Raw genomic sequence first — 12,255 nt, 5'->3', positions numbered from 1 at the left:
TATATATATATATAGGCAAAGGATTTGATCGAAAGAGATCTGAGGCTTTGGTTCTTACTTCTAAGCCTGCTCGGCTGGATCAGGCAACCCTGAGTCTAGAGCTGAACACGGACCTAAGATGGAAGCATTCGTGCCCCAGGAGCATGAGGTTTGCCAGTTTGGCTCTCGGGCACAGGAATAGTTTCTCGCTCTGGGCAAACCCAGAAATAATTTCCTCTGATTCTTTCAGGGGATTCTCTCCCTGGTTTCTGGCAGCTTCCTCACAGGCCTGTGCTGATCCTTGCTCAGCTAATGACCCAGAGGACCCCATGCAAATCTCCAGAGCTGGCTGCTGTATAGCTCTGTCTTCTTCAGTACTCTGTCCTGAGAAGTCTGAACACCTGGGCCTCCCCTAGATAGCCGTCTCCATCAGCTCAACTCCAGGAAACTGGTGGACTCTGTTTGCAGTCACCTCACCTGCACTGTAACCCAGTCAGAAAAATGGGGGCAATCTGTGAACAAGTTTATAACTGTCCTTTCTTCCACTGCACATCATGTTTGGCAAGTAAAGTTTTGTATTGCCTAGAGAAAGAGTGCTTCCTTTCTTCATCAGATTATATGCATACTTATTTTAGGAGGACATGAGACACCCAAAGGACTCTACAGCTTTCCTTCCCACTTCAGAAAATAAGACACTTATTACACAGGTGCCCCAGAGGCCTACTGAGCTTCAGCTCTTTCCTTCTGTTTTATTAGAGCGTTATACTTATACATGGAAGTTGGGTTCATCCCGACAGAATCATACATGCAAGGAATTCAGTTTCAGTTCATACACTCCCCCTTTTCCCTCCTGTTCTCCCCACCTCCACCCCCATTCCCTTTTCTCCTTCCTCAACTATAAGGACTTCCTTTCGCTCATCTATTTATTTATTTTGGATTGGTTCTTTATATTTACACATAAAGGTGGATTTCCCTGGGGTATATTTATAGACACACATAACATTATTTTTTAAGAATTCGTTCTGCATTTCCTTCCCTTTCCCATTCCCTCCACTCTGCCACTTGATCACCTTCTTCTCTGATCTTCTCTATATCCTAGCCTCCCTCTTTTCCTTAATTTTAAAATAATTTCCACATGTGAGAGCAAACATTCGACCTCTGAGTATCTGGGTCTGGCATATTTCACTCAGCATGATGTTCACCATTTCCATCCATTTACCAGCAAATGCCATGGTTTCATTGTTCTGTATGGCTGAGCAGAACTCCATTATGTATACAGACCACCGTTTCTTAATCCATTCATCTATTGACAGGCATCTGGGTGGATTTCATAATTTGGCTATTGTGCATTGGGCTGCCACAAACATTGAGGTGCCCACATTGCTATAGTGTGCTGATTTTAGGGTTTTTTGGATAAGTACCAAGGCGTGGGATAGCTGGGTCATATGGTATTTCCATTCCTAGTTTTCTGAGGAATCTCCATGATGCTTGAAGGAAAGAATCTTAAGAGGATCAGGAAAGGGCTGGCACTAAGGTAAGATAAGATCATTGATGCAAGTACTGAATTCCCGTGTATACTCTTAGGGAAAACATCGTGTGTCAGACACCAGTTACTCTCTCTATATTCTTGAAAGCAGGAAATATATCTTAATAAAACTCATCTAAGTATCCAGGTGGTGTCTAGCTATGCTTTGCAGGAAGTATAGGTTTTATAAATAATGTGGAACTTCATTGAATCCAATGATCAACACTTGAATTCCTAGACCGTCACAAACAAATGTTATATATGAATTTGATTTCATTTTAAAATTGGAAATCATTTAACATTTCTCATCACCTGTAGCTGTGTGTGACTGTGATACAGGATAGATTCTTTCCATTCCAAGAAAAGGATTCAGACGCTTTTCCCGCTGCAGAGGAAAGACCACTTTGGTAATAGCATTAGTGATTCTTCTCCACTCTAATATCAAGCCTGGTAAAGGATGTAATGCCTTTAATTTATTTAAAACATCCTGCCAAAGAAATAAAGCAAGGTAAGATTGAAGTCTTATCCAAATTCCATAGCAAACAAGTTTCTCTTTTAGGTAAACAATACAGTATTAAAATTTAGTTTTGAGGGGCTAGGGATATATATAGCTCACTTTGTAGAGTGCTTGTCTCATATGCACAAGGCCCTGGGTTCAATCCCCAGCACCACAAAAAGAAAAAAATAAATTAGTTTGACAAATCCTATATTCACAATCAAAATCACTGATAGGGTTGTTTTAGAAATCACAATAGTGGATTGGACACAGTGGCACGTGCCTGTAATCCCTGAGTTTAGGAGGCTGAGGCAGGAAGATTACAAGTTCAAGACTAGCCTGGACAACTTTGCAAGACCCTGCCTCAAAATTAAAAAAAATAGAACTGCTCAATGGCAAAGCAACCCTGGGTCCAATCCTCAGTACTACTAAAAAAAAAAAAAAAGGAAAACATCACCATCTTGATAAAACTATGGTAAGTACAGTTTATAAAATGCAAACATAGTAATGCTGAGCACTATCAATTCAGATAGCTTAAAAAGGGTAAATTCATACAGCTTAACAAAGTAAACCCACTCCACACCCCACCAAGAAGTTATATCATCTCTTTTCTTTGCATATTTTTTTTCTCCATTCCTTACAAGACTGGGAGTATCCCAGTTGTCTTCCTTCTTGTCCTGATACTTACATGGTTTCCATATCAAGGAAATCAGGAGAGATTTATTTTTAAAACTTTGGCATTTCCATGCAACATGGGACTTTCGATGAACCAAATAGAAACTTGTGAGGTGAAATGACCGTGAGACTAATCAAGTCATAGAGCACAGAGCTGCAGACACTTCCCAAATGCACACAAGTCACAGTTAGTGATGTAAGGGTCAAAATTGTTCAGAATGGCAACTTGGACATCTCTCCATGGCCTCTGTGGCTGCATTTTCTATCCTTATTTTTTCCATTGAAACTTCAATAAAAATAAAAGTAAGCCCTTTCTCTCTTCTCTCCCACTAATGCATAGAGATTCCATGTATTGTCATTAACAAATTTCCTGTGAAAATAGCAGATTTGATTCTCAAAACAAATTCATAGAAAACTTAAATTTTGTTCTGAAACTGGAAAAAAAATTAGTTTTCCTTCTTCTATACCATTCTCTATGTTCATATAACTATACAAGTTAAATTACACTGGAGCTCCCAGAGTAGTATAATAATAATTAAATTATGTCTGTAGATCTGAGTGCATAAACCTTCACTCTGTTTTAATGTTAGGAGAGACACAACTACAACTCACATTACAGTCCCAGTTTTTTATGCTGAAATTTCTCCACTGATTTTGTGGGCTACTGAATCATAAAGTATTCGTTTATTTACATCTGGGTAAGTTAAAGTGCTGGTTTACATGGATGGGATCTTGATTTCATCAGCATTCTTTCAAGACACCAAAATGCTAAAAATAGTTCAGATTCTGCTCCATGACCGCCCCAAAGAGCACCTTACTAGTGCTGAATCTTCTCCCCAGCCTTAACTTGCGTCCACCGTCATGCCCCCTTCTGGTAGAACCCAAAGTTTTCTTGCTGCCTTGGTTTTTCATTTCTCCATTTGGTGGCAACTTCAATTCCAAAAATAAAACCTGAAAGAAATTAATGCTTCTTTAGTCAAGAATCAAATTGCCAGTACTGTCATTTGGAAAATAGTTTTGAAAAGTTATTTGAGAAAACAATCTCTACAGTTTAATATGGGTTAGGAGAACATTTCTTTGGACAATTTGGAATTATCATTTTTAAAAAATGATGGTAATGAAAATTACCATCAGGTAAGTTGTTCATACTCTAATTTTGGCACTTTCAAAAAATACTAACACAAGCTTTTTAAACAGGCACATGTATATGCTGTGCTGAACAAATTAGCGAGACCCTGTCTCACAGTAAAAAAAATAGAGAGGGCTGAGGATGTAGCTCAATAGTAGAGCAAATACGCTACTGCCTTTAAGACTTGATGTTACTCTGAGGACTCTGAGCTCTCCTAAGTATCTTGTGCTGTGATAATCAGTGTGACTGCTCAGTCATTAACCAAAATAGAAAATCAACATGGGATCTTACACTGCCATTGTGAGATCAAAAAAGCAGAGGACACTATGGGGAAGGCTCTGAAAGCCATCTAGGCCCACCACTACAACGCTGGATCCTGGAAGTCCCCAGGTACAAATAAGTAGAAGACGGCCAATACAATGTAGAAACGAGAAGGGAAGAGTAAGCACCCATGAAGAAATGGGGCCTATACAGAGCAGGGATCCAGGCTGTGGGTCAGAGGAAAGTTCCAGGGTAAACCTAACCCTCACTAAGTCAAATTAGAGGGATTAAGATCCAGGCAATTCAGAGCATTATTTAGTATGTCTACTCTCACTTACATACCTTGAAAGGATTTAATGAACCTTGGAATATTTTTTCAGCAATAATTTAAAAAATTGAAAACCATCTGCATAAGTACAAGAATTTTTTTGGACAAGTTGGCACAAGAATGGAGGGAGAGATATGCCTGTGTTTCCCTAGGACAGAAGTGCTGATAGAAACCAAGAGCTGCTTCCTGTTCACAGTAGAGGCAATTACGGGGGACTTAGGAGTGAACGGTATTGAGGTTGATTATGAGTGTTGGTAACTAGTCACAGAATTGTGTTATACAGATATGGCTATAAGCATGCATAGGAATTGAGGTTGCAACATTGAACAAATACAGTTATAGGGTGCTAGTTCAATTTTAATTACATGGGCTATAGTTTTACTCAAGTATTTTCTGTGTATGTGAAATTCATATTTTAAACTTGGCAGCTTATATTTTACCAGGAAATCCTAGTGCAGATATCAAAGGGTATAAAAATGACTAGATAGGAGAAAAAATCAAATAACTGAATACCAAAAAAAAAAAAGGAGCATTACTCAAGTAACAATAAAGCAATAATCCCAGGAAGACTTATTGTGGTAATAACATTAGAAATCTAGAAGTTCTTTATTTTAAGTGTCTTTCTTTGGTGAAACCTTCAAAATTAACTGTGAAAGCTTCTATACAAATTACCTCTCCGGTAATTTCCATTTTAACATGAAGACCTGAGGAGCCAACAACAGCAAGGGCCTCCTGCTTTAGCCTGGAGTTTGGTCTAGGCCTATGATTCACTTGCCTTTGTTCCTGCCCAACCTTGCTTATGTCCAAATCCAGAAATTTCATGTTTTCAATAAGTTCCCTGTGTAATTTTATGCATAGTCAGCTAAGTATTCACTTGAGTATTTCTAAGCTAAAGAATTCAAAAGAAAACATAACAAACACACAAGGAAAAAAGGTATCACTGAATTCAATACAGATAGACTATATTATTAAGAGAAACAAAGTTCCTTGTTTCCTTTAAAACATGTAACTCTGTGGTTTAAGAATGGGCACTTCAATTTCTATGTGATGGTCACTCTTCCAAGTATTTTACATTTATCATTTATAACTCGCAACAACCTCCATTTTACTGATGAAGAAGAAACTGAGATGTAAAGAATTGATGTAAGGGCTGGGGCTGGGGCTCAGAGGTAGGGCACTCGCCTAGTGCGTGCGAGGCCCTGGGTTTGATCCTCAGCACCACATAAAAATAAATAAATAAAAACAAAGGTATTGTGTACAACTAAAAGAAATAAATATTTTTTTAAAAAAACAGAATTGCTGTAAATGGAGGAGGCAGGACTCAAACCCCACAGTCTGGCTTCCAAGCCTTGATCTTCATCAACATGCTACAATACTGAATTATATCTACAAGATCCAGGAAGGTTCACACTACCAGTTGTGTTTGAAGCCCCTCAAAAACAACATGACCACCCTTAACAGTAAAGGAGTGTGATGAGAGAAAAGAACAGAACACCAACCTTTGAAAATAAAACAAGTAAATTTTGTCAAAATTCATATAAATTAACAAAGATCCTAACTAGATTCAAAACAGAAAAGTCACAAAATCCCTTTTTTATTTGTATTTCACAAAAATACCCAATTTTCTATTCTGAAGAAAGATGTGAGTGAGAGTTTTTAAAAAGACTAACTTTATAGAGCAACAGCTGCTCTGTCACAGGACTACCACGACTGATCATCTGTTCAACAAATATGTAGTGGGTGCCACCTGTGATCCAGGCAAATCTTGTCCTGGACCATGCCTGCTAGTATTCTCTACTACTTTCCTGTTTCATAAGTAAAATGTTAATTTGGTGCTGGAATATTCGATTCCCAGAGCATTCTGGTTAGCTGTTTTATTTTACTGATCTTTAGTGTTTAGGTAAACAAATTTAGTAAATACACACAAACACCTCATTTTAACTCTAAAACTTATGTTCTAACTTCCCTGTTCCCATGATACTACCTCAGCAATGTCATCCGCACTGGTGAAGGAAAAGCTGTGGCCGACTAGTTGATAGGCCTGAGTCTCAATTGCATCCAGCTTGGCTTGCATGATATGTTTCTGACTTTCACATTCTGCAGTACTAAAGCCAATTCCATTGAGTTCCAGCAAAGCTAAGCAGTATTGAGAAGGCATTTCTACTTTACAGAAAATATCTGAAAGAAAAAAAAGATAAGAATTAAATGTTAATTCAGCCCAGGTGACTACAGCACTGCCTAAACTACATAGAATTGGTCTAGGACAATCCAGAGATGTTACCCAAGTTGTCTCACATTCTAGTCTCCTCAGCAAGTTCTCAAAACAACTATTATCTTTGTGTATGTAGAGCACAAGAACTGGAATAGTCTGAATTATAGGAGACTATATTTCTCCCAAGACAATAGCTCCGCTTCTACTCTTCACAGGAGTAAGGCAGTCAGCCTTCTTTGCTGAACTGACTACAAAGGGTTAATTCTTTACAATTATTTGCAATATTTCTGGTCCCAACAGAATAAATGCTTGCACAAAGGACTAAATATAGATGTTTTATATTTTCCAATGCTCTTGTCACATAGTAAAGAAATAAGTTTCTGAAATAAAAATCAGCATCTTTCTATATGCAGACATTTCTCAACAGAGTAGACATTTTAAACCAGTTTTCCCAGTATGTTTTTGTAATATTAATTCTAAAGATGCTCTACAAAAAGGGTGGAGTTTCGATACTGTATATTGTGAGTTTCTGCATCTATATACTGTTGTTAGATATTCATGATAACTATTAATACATTAAGGGCTCTGAGAAGACTTGAAGAAAACAAATTCCAACTTGAAGTTACTTAACCATAAAACCCTTTATTTCATATAATGCTTATTAATATCCTAAAATGTAAGTATTCATTGAATGCACTGTGGGAAATGCTGTCCTACATCATCAAGAAAAATCCATTCCGAAGACTTCCGCTTCTAAAACTCTAAGCAACCCCGGCCCACCCTGCCCAGCTCCACATGTAAACATTCTTTGACGTCTTGCTGTTCTCAATCAGCAGGGAAGGATCTCCAGAGATACCCACAGTCACCACCAAAACAAGCAAACAAATGAGAGCTCTGACCTCTAACAGTCGGGAGAAATTAGTGGGTAGTCAGAGCCTGGCTTTTTTGAGGCTTGGAGTTAGAACAGAAATTTATATGATGTAGGATCAATGAAATAAAGAACTTGGGTCAGAATAGGAACAGTCAGGGAAGTGCCAAGTAATAGTGACAGGGAGCCAGGCTGGATCCACAGGCAGTAAGAAAGAACAGGGCTGTCATGGAGATGGAGTCCTACAGCAAAAGAGGTTAAAGGGCTACAGATCCTTGAGACAGTGTCAGGAAGAGGAGTCTGGGACTCCCATTCTGAAACAAACCCCCCAGGATAGGCTAATGTAGTCCTTGGATGTGGTATAATTAACTGAATCAAAAGCTTTCTACAGGAAGGCTTCCCCCCAAATTAGTCCTTAGGGTTCCACTGATGAAATCCTGTATGAACTCACAAAGAATATGGAATACACAAGCAGAGAAGTTAGGAATGGGACTGTTTTGGTTTAGATATGAGGTGTCCCACAAAAAAAGCTCATGTCCGACAACACTGGAATGTTCAAAGGTGAAATAATTAGATTGTGAGAGCTGGAACCTAATCAGTGGGATCCACTTGATGGATTAATAACAGAATGGATTACTGGGTGGTGACTGTAGGCAGGTGGGGCATGACTTGAGGAAATAGGACTGGGGGAGCGCCCGTCAGGACTCTATCTTGTCTTCCTGGCTGCTCTCTTCCTCTCTGCCTCCCAGCTGCCATGAGCTGCACAACTTTCCTCTGCCACCCTCTCCACCATACCAACGGAGTTGACACCCATGGAATGAACCACTGAAACCATGAGCCAAAATAAACTTTTCCTTCTCTAAGTTGTTCCTGTCAGTATCCTGGTCACAATAACAACAACAACAAAAATGACTAAGACAGCGACTTAGAAGAAACAACAGATTTAGATCTCTAAGATTGCAGATGTATACTCCTCAGAATAGAGCACAGCTATGCATGAATCATTTACAAATATAAAGTGAACAAAAACATTGTAGAATAGTAGGAAAATAGAGTGCAAACACATCAATAATCACAACAAAGAGAAACACATGAAAAATGTATTTAACATTCTTTAGATACTTTTTTAAAATTGTAGTTGGACACAATACCTTCTTTATTTATTTATTTTTAATGGTGCTGAGGATTGAACCCAGTGCCTCACACATGCTAGGCAAGCGCTCTACTACTGAGCCACAACCCCAGCCCTGTATTTAACATTTTTAAAAAAATATATTTATTTTTTTACTTTTAGGTGGACACAATATCTTTACTTTATTTTTATGTGGTGCCGAGAATCGAACCCAGTGCCTCACCCATGCTAGGCGAGCGCGCTACCACTTGAGCCACATCCCCAGCCCCGTATTTAACATTTTTACATGTAAAAATATTGAATTTTTTCACAAGAAATAGAAATGAAAACGAGAGTTAGTAACAGCTTTATGCCAATAAATTTGAAAATCTAGAAAATACAGATAAATTCTTATGGCATAACAAAACACAATAAAAAATAATTCAATATTCCTCCAGTTAAAGAAATCAAAGTTGCAGCTTTGATATTGACATTTAGTTATCTGATATAACTAAATATCTTTACATAGAGAAATAGTTATAGGCAAATTTCACCAAACTTTCAAGGAACACATCATTCCAATAATACATAAACTCTTCCAGAATAAAAATAGGTTATATTCACAACTTATTTCATGAAGCTAGAATAAATTTGTTATAAAAACTAAAAGATGGCAAAAGAAAGAAAAGTTACCATCATTTTACAACCAAGTAAATGAAAAAGTTGAGATAATATGAATGTGATCACCATTACATATTGCTGTTGAGAGAGTGAACTTATATAATCATTCTGGAATACAGTTTAGTAGAATCTTGAATTGTTGATTATTTCTATTCCCATGACACAGCAAGCCCATACCCAAGAGAAATTCTTGCCCATATATACCAGGAAAATGTACATGTGTAAAAATATTCCTATAGAAATACTTATAGCAAAATGAAACTCAAAACAAAACAAACAAAACTGAAACAATCCAAATGTTCATCATTAGGAAAATGGAGAAATTTGGGCACATTCATACAGTGACACACTACACAGCAGTAAAAATTAATAAACCACAGAAACGTACTATAATATGCATGAATCGTATAAACATGATGTGTCAATGTAGGTTCATCAACAATGAGGGTACCTTACACATTGTTGGAGGAACTGCAAATTAGTACAACCACTCTGGGAAAGCAGGATGAAGATTCCTCAGAAAACTAGGAATGGAACCACCATGTGATCTAGCTATCTCACTCCTTGGTATATATCCAAAGGAATCAAAATCAGCATACTACAGAGAAACAGCCACATCAATGTTTACAGCAACACAGTCCACAATAGCTAAGGAACCAATCTAGGTGCCCTTCAACAGATGAATGGATAAAGGAAATGTGTAAATTTATAGAATGGAATATTACTTAGCCATAAAGAAGAATGAATTTATGAATTTGCAGGTAAGTGGATGGATCTGGAGACTATCACACTAACTGAAATAAGGCAATCCTGAAAAACCAAATGTCTCTCTGATATGTGGAAGCTAACCTACAATAAAGCAGGGGCTGGCGGGGTGAGAATAGAAGTTTAGTGGATTAGACAAACAGGGATTGAAGGGAAGGGAAGGGGGATAGGAAAAGGAAAGAAAGTGGAATGAATCTGACATAACTTTCCTATGTGTATATATATATGAATAAAACACAGTGAATCTTCCCATCATGAACATCCACAAGAATGGGGTTCTAATTAGAATAAGCTATATTCCATGCTCCTATAAGTATATCAAAATAGACACAACACTCCCCAGTCTGTAACAAAAATCCAGGAAATTTTTACCGTGAAGGTTTTCCTTCTGCAACAGAGAATTGAGTTGATTCATGGAACTGAAAGTGAGAATGGACTCTACTGATGCTCTGTACCGCCCAGAATGCTCAGTGTTGACGTTCAGCCCCAGGCTTTGAATTCCTTGACCTGTCTCCAATCCTTCTAGGAGCGGGAGCTCATGAGGAACAAAACTGGTAACTATGCTATGAAGAGTTGGTTCCTTAGAATCTGGATCTAGTAGCCAGCATGCCACCTAAATGGGACAGAGGATCAGAATGTTTTCCTGATTTTTTTCAAAGACATTTCTGAACCCTTTAAATTAAAGGTGAAATAGAAAGTTCATTTATAATTCCCTTATTTTCACTTATTTAGTGGTCTTCCCGGGAAAGGAGAAGGAAAGCATAAACTGTAACAGGTCTCATTTTTGGTACCAATAACACCAGTGGCCTTCGAAGAAGAAAATGTTATATACCTTTCCCACCATTACAACACTCCTGAGTGTCTCATTATGAAGCAGGTTTGAAAACCAAGTTCCTCTCAGCCAACTGATACAATGTGCCTGAGAATAAAAATAGAGGCTTCGCCACCAAGGCTGAAGTGAACTAATTTACTATAATAAAAATAGGTTTGTATGATTTGGGGTTTACTTAGTTCTTTCAACATCAGAGTGAGGCATGTATGTTTTACCATTAAAAGTTCATACCCAGGACTGGGGCTGGGGCTCAGCGGTAGAGCGCTCGCCTAGCACATGCGAAGCCCTGGGTTCGATACTCAGCACCACATAAAAATAAATAAGTAAAATAAAGGTATGTGTCCAACTAGAACTAAAAAATAAATATATTTTTTTAAAAGTTCATACCCAGAGTTTTAGAATGCCTTTATATTTTCCCTTCATCATGGGAGTCTGTCACCAGGCCCATCCAACTGGTTGGCTTCCCCATGAAATTAGGAGAATTGTAGTTTCTAATAGCAGACCCAGGAGATCCAGAACTCGATATAGAAAAATAAAATCTAAACTCTGTCAATACTTCTGAAATTTACTATATGACTCAGTTACTTATTTTGTAAGTTAAGAATAAAGGTTTTTTGAAGAATATGGAATAAAAGAATCTAATGTAAAAATTGGCTAAGGTTTCTTATACAAATGAAATTTTAAAAATTAATAGTTTATCTGCTTATATCAAGTGTTGTCATTAACCATGGAGTTTTACTCAGGCATCTGCTGGTATATGGATGGAACTGGATAAAATCATGCTAGGTGAAATAAACCAGACTCAGAAAACCAAGGGTCAAATGCTTTTTCTCATCTGTGAAAACTAGAGCTAAAGGGAAAGAAAGCAGTTGGGGAGGGGTCAGATATCATAAAGATACAAGGAAGATCAGTGGGGTGGAAGGGGGATGAGAGTGAGGGAGGAAGGAAGGGAAAGGGGAAGATAATTAAATAAATTTAACAGAATCATGTTATATTCATATATAAAGGTACCAAAGGAAATTTCACCTTTGTGTATATGTAGGATAGAATAATAGAGCCAGAGGAGTAAGAATGGGGGGAAAGCAAGAGGGAAAGAAAAGTGTGTGTGTGTGTGTGGGGGTAATGGGGATTGAAATCAAATTCCTTGCATGTATGATTTTGTCAAAATGAACTCAAATACTATGGATGATTCTCTAATTTTAAAAAGTGATCAATAAAACCGATTATGAAATATTTCAAGTAGTTTATAAAAAAGGTGCTATATAAATCTAGGATATTTTTAATGAGAGGCTCACATAACCCATATTCTTGTTTTGGATTGTAGCACATCAAAATCAAGTGACAATCTTTAAATCTGCCAAAAAAAAAAAAAAAAAAAAAAAAAAAAAAAAAA

General features: G+C 37.5%; 1 protein-coding gene across 2 annotated transcripts in view; it reads right to left on the bottom strand.

Moving 5' to 3' along the window:
• Polq (DNA polymerase theta) overlaps window positions 1-12,255 on the bottom strand; it is a 107,082-nt gene that overhangs the window by 14,667 nt on the left and 80,160 nt on the right. For both annotated transcript variants that reach the window (XM_015486728.2, XM_048793941.1), the window contains exons 19-22: window positions 10,403-10,643; window positions 6,378-6,571; window positions 3,489-3,626; window positions 1,817-1,991 (exon numbers count right to left, since the gene is read on the bottom strand). In XM_015486728.2, the coding sequence (XP_015342214.1) occupies window positions 1,817-1,991; window positions 3,489-3,626; window positions 6,378-6,571; window positions 10,403-10,643 (748 nt within the window). The remainder of the gene's footprint in view (window positions 1-1,816; window positions 1,992-3,488; window positions 3,627-6,377; window positions 6,572-10,402; window positions 10,644-12,255) is intronic.

Source organism: Marmota marmota, unplaced genomic scaffold (genome assembly GCF_001458135.2).
Source record: "Marmota marmota marmota unplaced genomic scaffold, marMar, whole genome shotgun sequence".
Classification (NCBI taxonomy): Eukaryota; Metazoa; Chordata; class Mammalia; order Rodentia; family Sciuridae; genus Marmota; species Marmota marmota.
The sequence above is the reverse complement of the archived record's forward strand: the minus strand, read 5'-3'. Positions and strand labels throughout refer to the sequence as shown.